This window comes from Mesoplodon bidens, assembly GCF_964165515.1.
Source record: "Mesoplodon bidens genome assembly, chromosome: X".
Lineage (NCBI taxonomy): Eukaryota > Metazoa > Chordata > Mammalia > Artiodactyla > Ziphiidae > Mesoplodon > Mesoplodon bidens.
In genome coordinates this window covers 28,203,881-28,224,399 of record NC_138163.1, presented here as the reverse complement: position 1 = coordinate 28,224,399, position 20,519 = coordinate 28,203,881, and the positions used below count along the sequence as shown (strand labels likewise).

At 39.8% G+C, this 20,519-nt stretch overlaps 1 protein-coding gene across 13 annotated transcripts in view; it reads right to left on the bottom strand.

The window, feature by feature from the left end:
* Positions 1–885: 885 nt before the first annotated feature.
* Positions 886–20,519, bottom strand: part of ENOX2 (ecto-NOX disulfide-thiol exchanger 2) — a 283,553-nt gene continuing 263,919 nt past the window's right edge. For 11 of the 13 annotated variants that reach the window (XM_081222405.1, XM_081222406.1, XM_081222414.1 and 8 more), the window contains 5 exons: positions 15,975–16,156; positions 13,745–13,852; positions 9,191–9,299; positions 6,260–6,345; positions 886–3,093 (listed from right to left, as the gene is read on the bottom strand). In XM_081222405.1, coding sequence (XP_081078531.1) covers positions 2,962–3,093; positions 6,260–6,345; positions 9,191–9,299; positions 13,745–13,852; positions 15,975–16,156 — 617 coding nt within the window. In that variant the 3' untranslated portion in view covers positions 886–2,961. The remainder of the gene's footprint in view (positions 3,094–6,259; positions 6,346–9,190; positions 9,300–13,744; positions 13,853–15,974; positions 16,157–20,519) is intronic. The other 2 variants (XM_081222408.1, XM_081222410.1) reach the window with 1 other exon arrangement.

The following is a 20,519-nucleotide window of genomic DNA, read 5'->3' as shown; positions in this document are numbered from 1 at the left end:
AAATAGCTTCTTTAATAGATTTCTATGGTGAATGAAAAGGATTGTGAGAGATGGTATGTGCTGCAATTTGATTATGTAATATAATGCAAACGTACTCTATTTTTTTTAATACTGCTGTAGCATTCTCCTTTACTCTTTTTTTAAATAGATCTTTATTGGAATATAATTGCTTCACAGTACTGTGTTAGTTTCTGTTGTACACCAAAGTGAATCAGCCATATGCATACATATGTCCCCATACTCTATTTTTATACATTTTTAACAACTCTGGACTAGTGCATTAGGACTTTCCAAAGAAACAGAACCAATTGGATGTATATATGCATGCATACCTATATATATATGTGTATATCTGTATGTGTGTACACATATGTATATATGTGTGTGTATATATATATGTATGTATGTATGTATTTCTTTATTTTAAGGAATTGGCTGATGTGATTTTGGGTGCTGGCAAGTTTGATATTTTGCAGGGCTGGCTGGCAGTCTGGCAATTCTGGCAGGCATTAATGCTGCAGTTTTGAGTCCAAAGCAATCTGGAGGCACAATTCTTTTCTCCTTGGAGGACTTCCGTCTTTTACAACTGATTGGATGAGGCCTACCCACATTATGGAGGGTAAGATATGTTACTCAAAGTCTACTGGTTTAAATGTTAATCACATCTCAAAAATACCTTCATACCAACATCTAGACTGGTATTCAACCAAGCAACAGGGCACTACAGTGTAGCCAACTTGACACACAGAATTCACCATTACAACTAGTATATTCAAGCAGGCTGGGAGAAGTACACCGGGAGTAAGTTGGCAGGAATAATAGGAAGAGAGCATTTGTACTACAAGTAGATCAAGTGAAGGAGAGCAAGGGGCCTGGGTGTGGCAGTTGCTTTAAATGCATTTTATTTAACTTATTTAAATAAGAAATAATTGATAAGTGGCAAATTTCCCCTATTTCATAGGTGTTATTAAAACAAGGCATTGCACGACCCCTGAGACTGATGAATCAAAGCCTTTTGTAGCCTTGATGACAGAGATGCTTCAGTGAGGAAGCTACTGTAAAAATAACCCTTGCTTCCTGCTGGTGCCACAGCTGGTTGCTTAGGGGGAAGCCAGCTTTCAGCATGAATGCGCTGCTGTGGAATCCTGTTTCTAGCTGTCAAAGCAGAAGGTTTAGCATCTTCTTCCAATATTCTGGTAACTCAAAGGAAGAAATTGAGATGATTTACTAAAGGATTACTTAGAGAGCAAGCAATTCAAAACAGGACACCAAACTGAGGTATAAAAAAGGAATATTTATCTTTTAAAAATACAACTTTGAACACTACTGACATCTGATTTACAAAGTATTTTTGTGAAATACTCTTCACTGGCTTTGCTTACTTAGTACATTCTCTTATTTTCAATCAAGACTCAAGGGAGGGCATGCTTATGTTATTACAAGCACCACCAACACCACAGAAGAAAAGACCATCTCTGCCTCAGGATATTAGTCCCCAGTTCTCATCCTTTCCATTTCTTTTCCATCAACCAGGACTTCCCGACTGGTCCACGCACACTCTGACATTGTAATCTGCTGATGGGCACCGCAGAACTAGAGGAGTCCCAGTTCTCAGGACTCCAGGTGGAGCCGACCTATTTGTGCAAAGCTTCACACACCCTAGCCTACTATTTATTCATTACCAGGAATTTTCTATTAATACTCATATCAACTCTTTGCAGACATTCAGCATGAAGTAAACATAGTATCATAGTATTTACAGCAGTACATGGTTTGCAATTCAACACACTGACAGCAGAAGAAAAGGGACCACCAGACTTCGTAAGAAGACCAGAGGGGAAGCGTATCAAAATAAATCCCTTCTGCTAATGTGTGTGTGTGTGCGTGTGTGTGAGCACACACGTGTGTTTTAATTCATAGAAAACTAAACATGCCCTCCTTTAAAAGCAGGCTATTTACAAGGTGATTCTGAATACCACATACACATGCCAGTTATACTGGACACTTGCTTTCTGTTAATACATCTAGTTTTTTTGTTTGTTTGTTTGTTTGTTTTTTGGCGGTACATGGGCCTCTCACTGCTGCGGCCTCTCCCGTTGCGGAGCACAGGCTCCGGACGCACAGGCTCAGCGGCCATGGCTCACGGGCCCAGCCGCTCCACGGCATGTGGGATCTTCCCGGACCGGGGCATGAACCCGTGTCCCCCTGCGTCGGCAGGCGGACTTTCAACCACTGTGCCACCAGGGAAGCCCTAGTTTTTTTTTTTTAAATTCTGAAATAAACCTTTTGTCTGATACATTAGAGAAAATAACTTTGAAACGTTTGTCAACTTTTCGTTCACAGTAATTTTGTAAAAGCCACAAACCATGCTTTGTCTTTTAAAAGGTGAACCTGGTCAAGCACCTTCTAGAAGACACTGATGTGTTATTCACTTACTGGCCTACTGGGAATTGGAAAGACAATGTCAGTTATGGAGTCCCTAGTGCTCCTGTCATTCCTCTCACCAGTAGCAACATTAATGTGAAGAGAAGTTCTGAAACACAAATCACATATAAATCATCAAAACATTTCAGTTAACAGTTAAATCACATATAAATCATCAAAACATTTCAGTTAACAGTGTTTAAAAAATACTAAAGTCTACAACAGTAGTACAGACACTGAAAACACCCCAAATACTCTGTAGCCTCAGGCCTTTTTAAATACTACTAATAAAAAGAGACAACCAATTGACAGAAAAGGAGGAAGTTACAGCACTTGAGGTTTGAGTCAATTTCTTTATAGGGCCTGTAGCTTGAGGTGCTGCTCTAGGATCCTTATTTTAACTCAAAAGATATTCCAGGAATGAATTGATAAATTTAAAGCAATTTCCACTTGAAAACCATTGAAAATACAAATCACTTTCTAAGCTTGTCCAACACGCATTTATTTTCAGGATCCCAGGTTGTCAAGCAAAGGGAGTCAGGTCAGTTTCAAGCCCTCAAAGCCACAGAATTTCCATCTCTTCTCCAGACTGGCTCCAACTCCAGTCATTTCCTGCTTGAAGGTATTCTGGAGTCGGCTCATGAGACATTCCACATCACTGGTACAGATCTGTGGGAGAGAGAGGACATCTCCTTCAGAACCAGTCCCAGCTTCCTAATCTGGCTTCCCCCACAATGTTGCTTTAGATCGCTGATGTGCATGTGTGTGTGCTAGGCGTGGGGTCGACCTCCCCCTCCCTGTGTGTGTGTATGTGTCAGTTGAGTGGATTACAGATGGAAGCCGCCTTCTGCTTGGACCGCCTGAGTCCACTGAGATTTCTTTTTGTTTCTGTATTTCATAACTGCTTTATTTAGGCATAATTTACATACAATAAATTCACTTATTTTACATGTACACGTTGATGAATTTTAGTAAAGTTATACAATAGTGCAACTGTCACCACGATTCAGTTTTAGAACATTCCATCACCCCCCCCCCCAAAGGCTCCTTTGTGCCCCATTGCAGTCAATCTTTACTCCCAAACCCTGACTCAGATTGTTTTCATTGTGGTTTTGCAGTTTTTGGAAATTTCATATATGTGTAATTGTACAATACATAGTCTTTTGTGACTAGTTTCTTTCACTTAGCATGATGTTTTTGAGATTGATCGCCACCAAGCTTTCTCTGGGAAAGAGCTGGTGTCGGTCATGCGGAGAGGCTTAGGTCTGCAGCCAGCTGAATGATGGCTTATCAGTGCTGGTGATGTTACGTTCAGGCCCACTGAAGCTACAAAGCCTTTGGGGAAGAGAGGGAGGCAGAAATGGCTGCCACCAGAGCAGAAGTCTTCACACACGTCTTAGATCACAAAGGAAAAGTGACAGGAATAGAGAATGCTCTGTGTTCCTACTTCTCTGCTCCCTCTCCCCACTCCTCTCTCTCTCTCTCTCTCTCTCCCTCTCTCTCTCTCTCTCTGTCACACACACACACACACACACACACACACACACACACACACACACACACACACACACACACACACACACACAATATAAAAACAAAAATCTGTTGACCCTTAGGGTTTGATTCATCTTTATGTTAGTAGCATAGTAGCAACTTTCCTAACTGTGAACCTGGGCACTAGGGCTTGGCTGAAGAGCACTACGGGATCCTTAAAGAAATCCCAAGTTGCTGTCACAGTAAATATTTCTAAAGGTGGTAGGAGGGACCCCCAAATTCTTATAGTACCATTGCAGGCTCTCTTTGGGAGGCCCTGGTACTACCCTGGCAGGAAGCTGCTCAGGAGGAACTGGCAGTAGACTAGGAGTGAGGTCATGCCTTCTCCCCAGTGCTAGTAGTGGACTGCATCCAGTTAGGTGAACGAAGCACACTGCACAGTATCATGTAGAGTTGAATCCCCATTTCAAAAAACATAAATCTATAATGCTTATAGATATATACATACAATATAGGTGCAGCAGATGTATAAAAAAGAGTCTGAAATATGATATGCCAAACTTAACAATGGTTATCCTTGAGAGACGGGACTGTGGGGAACTCTCCCTTTGCCTTTACTGTAGTTCTATATTGCTTACATTTTAAAGAGAATATGTTTGCCTTATTTTTGCAATTAAAAAAACCGCATCATTTTTACTGACACAGAGTTCAGTTTCAAACCACCTCAACAGACCACTTGGTCCTGGTGCTCACATTGAATCCCTCCCTTCACTGCCAAATGGGCTGGCCGCTTAATTGCAGAATAGCATCACTTCCCAGAGATAAATGCCAGGGGAGTGCTAGCTAGAACTAAAACAAATGCCGTGAGGAGGATGTATCACCACAGCTGGATTATCAAATGGGCCAGTGCCTCTGTTAAGAGGATATATGCTTATGTACCACAATGTTCATTGCAGCTCTATTTACAATAGCCAGGACATGGAAGTGTCCATAGACAGATGAATGGATAAAGAAGATGTGGCACACATATACAATGGAATATTGCTCAGCCATAAAAAGAAACAAAATTGAGTTATTTGTAGTGAGGTGGATGGACCTACAGCCTGTCATACAGAGTGAAGTAAGTCAGAAAGAGAAAAACAAATACCGTATGCTAACACATATATATGGAATCTAAGGGAAAAAAATAGGTCATGAAGAACCTAGGGGTAAGACGGGAATAAAGACACAGACCTACTAGAGCATGGACGTGAGGACATGGGGAGGGGGAGGGGTAGGCTGTGACGAGGTGAGAGAGTGGCATGGACATATATACACTACCAAACGTAAATTAGATAGCTAGTGGGAAGCAGCCGCATAGCACAGGGAGATCAGCTGGGTGCTTTGTGACCACCTAGAGGGGTGGGATAGGGAGGGTGTGAGGGAGACGCAAGAGGGAGGGGATATGGGGATATATCTGTATGTATAGATGACTCACTTTGTTATAAAGCAGAAACTAACACACCATTGTAAAGCAGTTATACTCCAATAAAGATGTTTAAAAAAAAAAAGAGGATATATGCTTAAATGGCTTAACATTTTGGACATCTAACTGTCAGAAGTCTGCATTTCAATGGCACTTCTCAAAAGGCCCAGATCCTATGAAATAGTATGATCCATGAGCAGCTTTAACTGAATGCTGCTTCTGAAAAAATTCTATCATGAGTTTATTTATTCTGAGGGGTCAAGAGTCCCCTCCTGCCTATATGAGGCATGCATCCTTGACTTTCCAGGGAACTAGCACTTACCCTTGCTCCTGATGCTCTGTGAGCTCCCCCACAGGATAGCATTCAGGGAAGGAATTGGCCCATGAGATCAGCTGTGAGCAAATATGCAGTCTGTATTACAGACTTATTGTTCCAACTTATTTTGTCCCTGCCTTGATTGTGTCATTGTAGATAATGGCAGTGCTAATGGCTGAAGGCCCAGGGCAAAAGTTTGACTGGTGAGAAATATTTGTTAATTAGCATAGGATATGTAAAGTAAAAGAAAGGAGGAAAATTCTTCTAATATATATCTTGGAAGTAGGGTGGCCAATTCATTCAGGTTTGCCCAGGACTTCCCCGGTGTCAGCGTTAGAAGTCCCAAGTCCCAGGAAACCCTTCAGTCCCAGGCAAACAGGGACAGACGGTCACCCTATTAGCAAGAGAGAAACTTTACGCTGAGTCACAGTGAGAGAATAGGTGAGGGAAATTTCCTTACAGTGATTACTAATGACTTATTTGTGCTTGAGGAGAGTGAGGCCACCTGTTCACAAAGAACCCTACATCGCCTTGCATGGCCGTCTCAGGCCCCCACATACCTTATTATCAAGACGGTGCAAGTAGGAGCAGATATATTCAATGCTTGCTCCAAATGGGTGGACATGAAGGAATGTGGAGATAATCCCTATAGAGACAATAGCATGGAGGTTACACTTGAGCATTGTATTCGTTGAGATGCCACATGATAGTGTCTAGCAATATGTACGTCATATTATGTATTGGGCAGTATTCTAAGTTTATATATATTTTACACATTTAATCTTTACAACGACCCTGTGAGGTAGCTATTACCATCCCCATTTCACAGATGAGAAGACAATGAGCCACAGAAAGTTTAAGCAACTTGCCCAAGGTCACACAGCTGGTAAGTGGCAGGTATTTGAATCCAGACAGTTGCTCTCAACCACTGCGTGTACTGCCTCTCACTGCACTATACCGCAGGCAGAAAAGCTGGCGTTTGAGGAGTCACTTCCATCATTCATGATGGCTAAACGCCATTTGAGTTCTACGTTTTACAATGACTTTAGATTGTGCTGGGTTTTTGCAGTTCCTCTGAACCATCTTTAAATGGGATTTTAGCCTCTTATGCATTTAATAATGTCTTGCTGTTGTGGCAAAAGTACAAATCATGTACTTTGCCTGATTAACCTTGTGCCTCTCACAAGAGAATCTGCTGATTGTATTTGGGTTTTATTCCGTGAGTAGGTCTGTAAAGAAAAGCCAAACATTTCCTTCATTCAAGTGGTGACTAGCATTCTGTTTGTCCTCAGAGTCCTGAATCTCTTCAAGTAACAGAATTCTTATAGCAATTTACAGCCTCCAGTGATGTGCATTTCTAACTCTGGAGTGACTGGCAGCTACACATACTGCCTTGATTATTCTGGCCACCAGGTTAATTGTGCTAATACTACTTCTTTCTCTGGCAACAGGCAGCATATAAATTGTTCAAAAGTCTACTATTTTTTTCTTTATTTTTTTTGAATTCATTTCCTTTCATAAGATCTTAGGTATATCAAACAGACCCAGAACTGAGTTTGCTGAAAACTGCCAGGAAATAAAAGCGAAATTTGATTTGGTTTATAAACTATGACTTGTCTATCCCTTTAAGCACCTGACAAAGAATATCACAAGTTTAAATTGTAGCTTAAAGTTCAAATAAGTTCTCTGTAAAAGTCCTCCAATATTAGATGGCAAGCGGGTGGGTTGGAGGATCCAGGAGGAACTGATGGTAGGGTTCAAAACTCTATTCAAAATGGATACTATTACTTATAACACCACTTTACTCTTTTTGTTTGTTTGTTTGTTTGTTTTTGTGGTACGCGGGCCTCTCACTGCTGTGGCCTCTCCCGTTGCGGAGCACAGGCTCCGGACGCGCAGGCCCAGCGGCCATGGCTCACGGGCCCAGCCGCTCCGCGGCATGTGGGATCCTCCCGGACGGGGGCATGAACCCGTGTCCCCTGCATTGGCAGGCGGACTCTCAACCACTGCGCCACCAGGGAAGCCCTACTTTACTCTTAAATGACTTGGTAAATTGAATTTCTAAACACGACTCAACCTGAGAAACTTAAATTCTGAAGAAGACAGTCCATATTCAAAGGAATTCTAGGTGCTGTGGTCAAGAAATCCTGTCAAATGCCAAGAAGTAACTCCATAGATTTCAAAATACGAACCAGTTTTTGTGGGTTCACACCCAAATAACCAATTTAAAAAATAGATTTTCCTTTCTGTGAGTTCAAGACTACTTTCTTTAAAAAGCAAAACATTAAACACTTAAGAGTCTTTGTTTCTAGAACTGTCCATTTACAGAGGTTTCCTCTTACCCATAGCTCTTCTCTGACAGTTCTCCCTGTTGCCATGCCAATTTGTTAAAGAACTTAGAGATGGAAAACGGAAATAAGTTGTCCGTCTTCTTGAAGACTCACTGGCAGATCCCCCTGTGCATCTTTATTAACATATCAAAGTGTTAAATCTGAGTACAATATCCGTTACTGAAGGAGGCAGATATATCTTTAAAATATGCAGAAGCTAATTAGTGTGGAGAACTTTTGAGATTGGGGTGAGGCTACAGTGTGGCTCAGCTTCCTAGAAGGCAGCTGGGATTATCTGCTGAGGCCCAAGATTAGCCCCTTTTAAATGACTGAATATTTTAGTCATTTAAAAGGGGCTCAATCTGCCACTGTTCTCCAAATAGAATATAAACTCAACAAGCATTTGTGAATAGTGCTGTAAGTGCAAAGTGTTTCTCATTTATTGAGGGCTTACTATGGGCTGGGCACTGTGTTTAGTGATTTAGATGAATTGTCGTATTTAATACTTGCAGCTACTTTTAGACAGGTAATATTATTATGCCCATTTTTCAGATGGAAGAACTGAAGCTCAGGATGGAAATGGTGGGGTCAAGACAGAAAGCCAGTTCTGTCTGATTCGTTAACCACTTATGCTATCTTGCCTCTGTGAAAAAATTTGTATGTAACGAGAGCAATTGTAGCATTTATCTCATCAGCGCCCACCAGGGTCCAACACCCCACAGACAGCCTCCTGAGTCGCCTGCCAGTAACCTGGAAAGACAGGAGAGAGACACACACCTTCTCCGGAGGCCCATCTGGAGAAGCTCTCTGCCAAACAATGTCTGCACTGCCCCTTGAGTGGGAGTGAGAGGGCTCACCTATCTTTGCTTAGAGATTTAAAAAATCTACAATGTGTTTCTGCAGTGGACCCCCTCTTAGCATAGCACTTAAACTGACACTCTTGATGTGGCAGTGGTCACCAGGAGTTTGAAGAGGGCTGGGAGCTGCTATTACCATTTTGATTGAAATCTGTACTTGTTCTTACCCTGTTGTCTTCAGCACTCTGGGTCCTTGCACTGTCATGCTTCATAAATGCTTGGCATGTGCTTATGCATCTTAGGTTAATCCTTCCCCCCACTCCACTGCACTCTATCCATTGAATGTGTGTGTTAGCTTCCTTACCCACTAGCAGTGCTTCGCGTTCAGATTTGATAGGACAGCTGTTCAGGGTCTTCTCCAGAGGGTAGTCACTATCCTGGCTCGATGCACACAGTCTAGAGGCACAGCTTTCCTGTGGGAAGAATATGTCTCCCGGGGTCAGTGCACCTTATATGGTAACAGACTTGGTTTCAATTATACAATAGGGAACTTCTTAACAGTACCTCGAAAGCAATACTGTGCAATTTTGCTTATTGAATGGGAGGGAAAATAGCATAAATTACAAAAGCATCATCAATAATCCAAAGCTTCCTTATAAGCCTTCAAAACACACAAAAATTTTGACATTCATCTTCACTAGTCTTTTTTTTTTTCCCTTCTGCCTTTATCATTCTTGACTCTATGCAAGTAGTCTGGGGAATCAGACCCAACATTTATTGTCTGTAAGATGCCAGGCACTGTTAAGTATGTTTTATCTCCATTGTACAGGTGAGGAAAGTGAGGCTCAGATAAATTAGGTAACTTGCCTAAGATCACATTGCTAGAAAATGGTAGAGCCAGGATTTCATCCCAGGCCACCCAATGTGAAAAGGACCATTCTTTTTTTTTTCTTTTTGGCTGTGTTGGGTCTTCGTTCCTGTGCGAGGGCTTTCACTAGTTGCGGCGAGCGGGGGCCACTCTTCATCGTGGTGCACGGGCCTCTCACTGTCGTGGCCTCTCTTGTTGCGGAGCACAGGCTCCAGACGCGCAGGCTCAGTAGTTGTGGCTCACGGGCCCAGTTGCTCCACGGCATGTGGGATCTTCCCAGACCAGGGCTCGAACCCGTGTCCCCTGCATTGGCAGGCAGATTCTCAACTACTGCGCCACCAGGGAAGCCCAGGACCATTCTTTTTTATTTTAGGTCCACACTATGCTAAAGGTCAGTCCCATATTGGAATGGAGAATCTACAGTGTAGCTGATCCACTCACAGGTTATCAACTGTTGGCTCTTGAACTAAAAATTAGAGCCTCTATTTATTGACTATCAGCTCTCTCTCTCTTTTCTCTGATAAGGACATTATCAATTAGGATATTTATGACTTTACAGCAAGAAATGACCATGACAGTGGACTTCTTTGTTGTTGAAAGTTTTCTCTTTCTGAGCGTAGTGTGTATGTTTCATAAGAGATACTCAGGTGAAATACATGACCAGCAGCCAAACTGAAAAATGCCTCCAGACCGTTCTCAGGTTTTTCTTTCTCTCTTTGGGTACTGAGAACATCTTTTCTGTATTCTAAATGTGAAGCAAGAGCCTTCAGAAGAAGGAATAAAAGAAATCAGTGCTTCAGTCTCACTGCTGTTGTAAAGGAGAGTGCTGGGGAAATGTTCCGGAGTGGGGAGCAGATCATGGATGACTCGGATGCTTCGTCACTTCTTTCCTTCCAAAAGCCCTCAGCAGGGACAGGTTTCCTTCTTTTTTCTTTAAAGATGCCTTCAAAGCTTCCAGGATGCTGCCCCTGAATGAAACTAATGGTCTTTGCTGCAAGACATGTTGTTTTGTGGATTTACAGGCTTCCGGGCTGTAGTCAGAAGGGAAACCTTTCTTGATGACCTACTCAATCTTTGGTCTTTAGAATCCAATCCAGTCAGTAACCATCATGCCAAGTTTGATTTAAACTGTTGTCTCACTTCTAAGCCACGGGCTGTACATGTGCTTCTAACCCCCTTAAAACATTAAATGATCCAGTAAGCCATTTCTTAAGTGTGAGAGTTTAACAGACTGGGGTTCATTTAAGATACGTAGACACCTTGAGAAGTTTTAGCCATCTTGAATCAAAATGTAGCCTTACTGAAACCTGACTTCAACTTTATTATAGCTGGCATTTAAAAAATTACAAGGTATATTGAAGGGATGCTTATCACCTTGAAATTTTTTATAAACAAATATAAAGCTGCTTTATTAAGATACATCATCAATTCAGGAAAAATTAGATCCCCACAAATAAAACAACTAATTTCACAGATGACAATATTAATCATGAAAAATAATAAAAATAAATTAGAACACTATGAATTACTGTGAAGCATATTCAACAGTTACAGAAAAGAGAGGAATAGTATTTTCCTATAACTGGAAATAAGGGAATAATCTCAGAGTGTTTATAACATAAACTTCATTTAAAGAGAAGCACACAGTTAAAATGTTAAATTTAAAAGAAATGAAAAGGGAACAAACTGGAAAAAAAAAGTTTAATGGCTCTTTTAAAGGGTAGAATGGCCAATAAGGTAGTAGGAAATGGGCGATCAGAATTCAAGGGAGGGTTCATGATATCACCTTGAATTTTACTAGCAGATTCCAAGAGCTAGTTCTTTCTGCAGACATAAGTCACATTGTTATATTGCAAAACACTGACAATAACTCACACTGTGGTTTACTGTCAAGAAACCCAAACAAAAAGAAAAAATATCCCTCCTCACCAAAACTTATTGCTTTCTTTTCAACCTGAAATTATTTTTGCAGTGTAATGTGATGGTACTTTGCTTCCTAACCTAATTGTGACAGTTTGAAATATTTGGTCACAAATCAGCTTCCCAGAGAAGATCAGATTATAATGAACTGTCATGACTTTCCCTGAAGGAAACCTCACTTAAAATAACAGGACAGAAACATATTCTGACTCACATTTTTCTGTTTATCAGTTGGATTTCTCTCCCTGTCCTCTTTAGCTGCCACTTCAAGGTATATTTAGTTGCAAAATGGGAAACACTTAGACTTAGGTATAATGTTGCAAGATTTTTCAATGCCATTTGACCCTTCACTTCTTTAAATGAAATACTTTACAAAGCAGAGAGCTGCTTACACGAAAATGTCCTCAAGTTAATTTGTGATGTCAATCCTGAAGAGTGATTTGAAGCTTAATGTCATTAGGATAACCCCATGTTCATCTGTCGTCTTCTGGCTACACTACACACACACTCCATCTTATGCAAGAAGGGAAACAGCTAAGTAGCAGCTCTGGGACATTTTAGAAGCTCTGATCGTATGAGGAAAGTCCTGCTAAGTAGAGCAGCTTTGGCACTTTTCAATTAAATGCTTGATAAATGAATTTGTCTGGGATTATGCTCATTTCTTTAATAACACCCACAAAACTGGAAAGTGAGTTGGTTTTATGCAGTGGAAAAATTAAAAGCATATTGCAAATGGCCTCCGGAAGAAAACACTTTCAATCATTTGTTTCAAATACACCAAGGTTGCCAGTTCTTAATGGCACTCTGGGGGAAGTCACTATGCTGGCAAACATACCCAGGGCCTGTATGCATTGCATCTTCCTGTGCTGAGCCCAGAAGAGAAAAAGCACGAGCTCTTGTGGAACCGTAGAACTGTGGAATAGATTTCTGGCTCTTGGTCTAAGCTCCTAATCTTCTCTTTTTTTTTTCTTTGTTATTTTTCTTTATTTATTTTTGGCTGTGCTGGGTCTTCATTGCTACGTGGGCCTTCTCCAGTTGCGGTGAGGGGGGGCCACCCCTCGCTGTGGCGCGTGGGCCTCTCATTGAGGTGGCCTCTTCCGTTGTGGAGCACAGGCTCCAGGTGAGCGGGCTTCAGCAGCTGTGGCACGTGGGCTCAGTAGTCGTGGCTCGCAGGCTCTAGAGCACAGGCTCAGTAGTTGTGGTGCACGGGCTTAGTTGCTCCGCAGCATGTGGGATCTTTCCGGACCAGGGCTCGAACCCGTGTCCCCTGCATTGGCGGGCAAATTCTTAACCACTGCGCCACCAGGGAAGCCCCCTAATCTTCTCTTTCTTCTGAGACATTAAGTCAGGCAGCTATGGTCAATGGGCTTTTCTTTTCAGAGGATAAGTTCACTTGAATGTTCAGGCATAAAGGAAATTAGAGAGGTATGACAGGGAGACGCCATCAGTAGACTTTACATACCTTAAATAGACTGGGCACCTGATGCATGGTTGAGATACATTAATCCATCTAGAAGTTCATAGACTTTCTCAGAGGTCCTCACTGGAGGTTCTATGGCTGCAGGCTCTCATTAGGCAAAGTCCCATTTTGCCTTCCCGGTTGCTATTATCTAGCTTTAGAATAATGTGTCTCCTTGTTTGCTTTCCAAGTTTCCCCCCTTTTGGTTTTGGCTATTTCAACACTGCAGCAGCTCATTATTACACTAGATGGAGTGTCGGCAAAGAAATGTCAGTGTTCTGTTGTACCTGTGTTTCTTCGTTTAATGAAATGCTTAATTTAAAGTATTTTGTGTCACACGGGCTTTCTATGTTGTTATTTGCTTGACTAGATGAAGCAGGGATGAGGTGTATACTCTGATCTTCTCCAAGAAGGAAGACTGAGGAATGTTAGGGATGGACGGACATTTTATTCATTGAAAAGTATACTCTCCAGAACCTTTAGAAATGCCAAGGACTCATACCTAAAAGCAGAGCCCTTGATTCAAGAATTTCCCTGGAGAAGGGCTTTTAATCCCCAATCAACCAACCATTCCACATTGATACCTATTGGTAGGAGCTTCCAGGGCATTTTCATTGTCACTGAAAAGGGGGAAGGGGGCAAGGGAAAAGGGTCACTTAGTACTCATGTACCTTTTCTTTAAGATTTTCCAACATTTTTTCCACCTGTAACTTGTCATCTTTGATTTTTTCAAGTTCAGCTTCTTTCCTTTTGTATTCCTCTTGGACTTTGAGTAGATGCTACAAGAAAGACCAAAGACAATCAAGTCTTAAGAAGCCACACTTCACTTAAAAACACTGGCTGAAGTTAGATATTAGGCAGGCCTGCCTCACTTTCCCCCAGCACACACAATCATCGCTCCATGCAAAGATACTAAAGGGAAAATCAAGATACTTTTCACTTGAAGTTATTTTATCTGGCTCTTATGAATCTTTTGGATTTGTTCATATTTTAGAAAGAGTCTGAGAAACTAATTGATCTAATCACTTAACTTTCCTATTCCAGCCAGATGTAAGGGTAGGGTGCAGTTAATACTATGTGGACAATATCTTGATTTTGGCATAGAACTGAACTTAATGTGTAAAGCATTCTTGCAAATAGTCATTTTCCAAGCCAAGTTCAATTTCTGTGAGAAAAGTAAAGAATCCAAATTTCACAAATTTATCAGTAGGCAAGGAACTGGATTCATCATTAATGATTACTACAAATACTGTGTATTCAGCATCTATCATGTGCCAAGTATTGGGCAAAGGGTTTCATATGCATAATCTCATTTAAGTCTCACAATAAAACTATGATACATAAGCCTGAAGGTTAGAGAGGTTTAATGGTTTGCCTAAGGCTATTCAGATAGTCAGTGCCAGAGCTGGGATTTAAACCCAGGTTGAGTCAACCCCACAGCCCATGTTCTTAACCATCATATTAGACTATACATCTATTGGGGATAAGATGGGAGAAATTTTACCATTGTTTACAAGGCTATTGTCCAGTAAAAAGTAAACAAAATGAGTAAAATTAATTTTTCAGGAGGTAGAGACCTAATTGTCTCACCGAAGTTTTTGAAGTGACGGAATGAAAAAAAAGTTCATTAGTTTTAAATTGAACCACTCCATTCTTACGTGGAGTGGTTTCAAATCAAGGTAAGAGGGGAAAACAACAACAAGAAAATGTTTTCAAAGTTTTCCTTTTCAGAGGCTTGCAAAAGACCATTGGGAGGGCTAAAAGACACAGTACGATGTACACTGTTGAAATTCTTTGAAGTCTAGCTGAGGAGATGTATTTTTTGGTGGAAAGATAGCTGATGTAATTAAACTAGATCCCTGATCTAATTAAACTCCATGGTGACAGTAAAAGGAAGGTAAGCATTACTTCACACATTTTGTTAATAGGAAAGGTAAAATATTAATGTGATATTGCTTGTCACATAGGAAGACAATGATAGCGGAAGTAATAGGAACATGGGGCTCTTACTGCCAGAAGAGACTCCCTGTTCACAATTTGTGATTTCTAAACATCAATAAGCTTTGCCCTAGATAATTCCAAGGCACACAATTAAAAAATTATTGGACAGTTTAAGTTGTGAGGAAAATGGCTGGTAGTCTGGCAAGACAGAAGAGGATAGTACCCTTACTCAGAAGTACTACTCCTTTACTATAATGGAAACAGATGTTGATATCTTTTAAATAGTAGGCTTGCTGTGGTGGTTACATGAAACTTCTAGATATTGAGCATCTGTTACACAATGTTGTATTTGAATGCAATTACAGTTGGATGCACTTATTTACTTTACTTTTTATACTTGGGATAACATGCTGGTAAACTAATTCACATAAATGACTGTGAAAACAAAACAAAACAAAAGCACATTGGTATTATGTGCCCCAAAGCACTGATACTTAAAAACCCATAACACCCCTCTTTCCAACCAAATCAAGGGTAGGATTCTTGCCATTTCTTCTAAAAGACTGTATTATTTAGCATTGTATCAACAGATACTTATTCACCAGCACCGTTGCATATCTAAGTAATTAAGGTTCTTCATAATGACCTTGAGACCCTGTCCAAATCCCAAAGTACATTCCGTAGCATAAAGGAAAGATTAGGTTATGCTCCGTGTAGTTTTATTGTTAAGTATTTTTTACTGAATGCACTTTCTTTGAAAATTGGTGATCCACTGCTATCTCTGCATTTACCAGAATATTTCATAAACTACAATACATAATCCCTTCCTCAGCCATGCCAGAGAACACAATACCAAGAAAAGAAGAGGTTTGCTATTCTGTTTGCTTGTGGGGGCCCTTTTACAAGTGAGGAGCTGATTACTATCCTTCCAAAAAGCTCAGAGGACCAAAATGTCTTTACCTGTTGCATTCCTTGCAGGGCTTGCTGCAGGAGTTTCAGCTGCTGTTCCTTGTTTGGGTCATCTTCTCTGTGGACTTTGCCTTGTTCTTGCTTTAGCAGTTCCACCTCATTCCGGTAGGCATCAAGCTGCCAACGGAGGCTGTCATTTTCTTCTTTCAGAGCTTCTGCCTGTGATACTAAGGCTAAACAATCAATACAAAGGAGTAAAAACCACATATCCAGATTCTGTTGTGGTTCACCTTAGTACCATGAAAACTTGGTGTTTTAAATTGACATGTATAAAAAGCCTCTCAGTGAGAAACTTTAGATCTGAGTTGGCCATGGTAGCAAGAGATGGACACAAAAGCACAAAGACTCATTTTTGTAAATGAACACAGAATTCCAACACACAAAAGTCCTCATCGTGTTTCAAATTCTTCACCTCAAACATCACTAAAATATTTCTAGGTAGCATCAGTTACTTTTACTTGAAATGCAGCAAATAATAAGAGCCTGTAGTAATAAAATAGAAGGCTAATTGTCTTGAACTGATGACTGTCCACACAATAATTTGGCTGACATTTATTCTTAAAAAATGCAGCCTTAACTGATCCTATTAGAGGAAAGGTAAATGTAAAAATTAAGACACAAGACTTCCTGGGGAATTCCCTGGTGGTCCAGTGGTTAGGACTCTGTGTTTTCACTGCTGAGGGCCCAGGTTCGATCCCTGGTTGGGGAACTAAGATCCCACAAGCCGTGCAGTGAGGCCAAAAGAATAAAAACTTCCAGTTTATGGTCTAGCATGTAAGGAGCTTAGAAGTCACCACTCCATCCTAACAACAAGTAAAAAGCTGAACAAACTGGAAAAAAACAACAACTCTTCTTAGATACAACAGAGAAGTGAAGTAACAGGGCAAACTCATAGACCCAAAATTGGAGAGACAAACAGGTGAATACAGAGAATCACAACTTACCAGACCAGAAACCCATGAGCAGATATCACCACAGGAAACAGTGCCAAGGTAGGAAAACCTAAACTGTACTTGGCAATTTGCTGTAGGCTCAGTGTAAATAAGTCTGAGAGTTAAAAACTCCAGGGAGACCCAGTCATAGCTAGGTCCCTACACTTTTGTGAGTTTTATCTCCAGGGGCTCCACCTGGTCCTCAGAGTGAACACTGGAGAAAAATTCCTATGTGCTTCCAGCAGGGGAGGGGAAAAAGAAACCCTCTTGAGATATACCAGAGCATCATGTTCTTCTTTAAAAGGGCTACCTTCAGAAGAAATGATTTTACCATAGCCTAACCTACTGGGGTAGCACCAGAGCCTAACCAACCCAGGGAACCAACCAGCTCCAGACCCCTCTAGCCATTCTGTCCCACCTAAAGGGGGAGAAAAAACTGAGAAACACTTGTGAAGTTCAAAGTCCAGAGGCATAGGCTCACTAAAAGACTGAGGCCTAATCATAGGACTATAAAATGATTCTCCTCCCACCACATCTTACCACAATACCACAAAAGTCCTATTTAACAGGATTCCTTTCACCTAGTACATCATGTCCAGATTTCAACAAAAAATTACAAGGCATACTAAAAAGTAAAAAGCATAGTTTGAAGAGACTGAACAAGGATCAGAACCAGAGTCAGATGTGGCAGAAATGTTGGAATTATCAGACAGGGAATTTAAAACAACTATTATTGGGAATTTGCTGGTGGTCCAGTGGTTAGGACTATGTGCTTTCACTGCTGAGGGCCCAGTTTTAGTCCCTGGTTGGGGAACTAAGATTCCCACAAGCTGCATGGCACAGCCAAAACAAGACAAAACAAAAAACCCCACAACTATTGTTAATATGCTACAGGCTTTAATAGAGAAAGTAGACAACATAGAAGAACAGATGGATATTGTATGCAGAGAGACGGAAATTCAAAGAAAGAGTCAAATAGAAATGCTAGAGATCAAAAACACTAACAAATGAAAAATCCCCTTGATGGACTTATTAGTAGATTGGGCATGGCTGGGGAAAGAATTTCTGAGCTTGAGGATATGACAATAGAAACTTCCTAAACTGAAAAGCAAAAAGAAAAAAAAATTACCCCCCCAAGAACAGAAAATGCAAGAATTGTGAGACAATTACAAAGATGTAATGTATACATAATGAGAATATCAGAAGGAGAAAAAAGAGAGAAACAGAAACAATATGTAAAATAATAATGACTGAGAACATGTCTAAATTAATGTTAGACACCAAACCACAGATCCAGGAATCTCAGAGAGCATCAAGCAGGATAAATGCCAAAACATATAACATTCAAATTTCAGAAAATCAAAGAGAAAGAAACAATATTGAAAGAAGCCAGAGGAAAAAAACACCTTACCTATAGAGAAGCAAAGATAAGAATTACATGCTACTTCTCTTCAGAAATCATGCAAGCAAGAATAGAATAGAGAGAATAGTCACAGTGTTAAGAGAAAAAAAAATCCACCAACTTAGAATTCTGTACCTTGTGAAATTATCCTTCAAAAGTGAAGGAGAAATACTTTCTCAAAGAAAATTTCAGGGAATTTGTTGCTATTAGGCATGCCTTGCAAGAAATGTTAAAGGAAGTTCCTAAGACAGAGGAAAAATGACATAAGTCAGAAACTTGGATCTACATAAAGAAAGGAAGAACATTAAGAAGGAAAAAGTGAAGGCAAAATAAAAACTTTAATTTTTCTTATTCTTGAGCTAACAGATAATAGTTTGCTCAAAATAATACTGACAATGCATTCAATTATGTATGCTTGTGTGTGTGTGTGTGTGTGTGTGTGCGTGTGCTTATGTGTAAGTGAAATTAATGACAGCAATGATACAAGGAATTGGGATTATGTTATCATAAGGTATTTGCACTACCCACAAACTGGTATAGTGTTATTTGAAAGTGGACTTGGATTAGTCATAAATGTAAATTGCAAACTCTAGGGCAACCACTAAAAAAGTAAAAAAAAAAAAAAGAAGTATAACCAGTATGCTAACAAAGAAGAGAAAGTAGAATCATATAAAATGCTCAATTAAAACCACAAAGGGCTGGGAAAGTGTAGAAGACAAAAGGAAGAACAAAGAACAAGAGCAATAAATAGAAAACAGTAACAAATATGGTGGATATTAATCCAAATACATCAATAATCATTTTAAACATCAGTGGTCTAAATACACCAATTAAAATTCAGAGATTGTCAGAGTGATAAAAAAACAAGAAACAACTGTAGTGGTATCTTTAAGAAACACACTTTAAATATAAATATACATATAGGTTAAAAGTAAAGGAATGGAGAAAGACACTATGCTAACACTAACCAAAAAAAAAGTAAAAGTAGCTATATTAATTTTAGACAGAGCTGACTTCAGACCAAGGAAAGTTATCAGGGCTAAAGAGGGGCATTACATAGTGATAAAGGGGTTAGTACTACAAGAAGACATAACAAACAATGTGTATGAGCCTAACAATGGTGTGTCAAAATAAGTGAAGCAAAATCTGATAGAACTGCAAGGAAAAAATAGATGAATCCACTATTATATTATAGAGACTTCATACCTCTCTATCAAAAGTGGAACAATCCAGTAGGAAGAATATCAGTAATGACACAGTTGAACTCAACAGCACCATAAATTAGCTGGATACAGTTGACATGTATAGACTGTTTCATTTAACAAAGGCAGATTACACATTCTTCTCAAGCACACATGCAACATGCACCAAGATAGATCACATTCTGCATCATAAAACACATATGAACACATTAAAAGAATAGAAATCACACTAGGTATACTATCAGACCACAATGAAATTAAACTAGAAATCAATAACAGAAAGAGAGATGGAAAATTCTAAAATACTTGGAGATCAAACAACACACATCTAAAAGGTATGAGTCAAAGAAGAAATCTCGAGAGAAATTTTAAAATAGTTGAACTAAATGGAAATAAAAATACAACTCTCAAAATTTGTGAGATGCAGTGAAAGCCATGCTTAGAGGGAAATGTATAGCTTTGAATACATAGATTAGAAAAGATCTAAAATCAAGTATCTGAGCTTCCACCTTAGGAAACTAGAAAAAGAAGAGCAAATTAAATCTAAAGTAAGCAGAAGAAAAGATATCATAAAAATAGATCAGAAATCAATTAAGTAGAAAACAGGAACTCGACAGAAAATTTATGAAACCAAAAGCTGGTTCTTTCAGTAAAATTGATAAAACTCTAGCCAGTTTAACTAAGAAAAAAAATAAAGAAGACACAAACTACTAATGTCCAAAATGAAAGAGAGGATATCACTATAGATCCTATGGACATTAAAAGGATAATAAAGGAATATTATGAACAACTTTATGTCCAACATTTGATAACCTAGATGAAGTGGGCCAACTCCTTGAAATACACAGTCTCTTAAAACACACACAAGAAGTAAACATGGGAAGGAAATCTAAAAAGTATATGTATATGTATGGCTGATTCACTTTGCTGTACAGCAGAAACTGACATAGCAGTGTAAAGCGACTATACTCTAATATAAAAAAGAAGTAGAAAGGGCTTC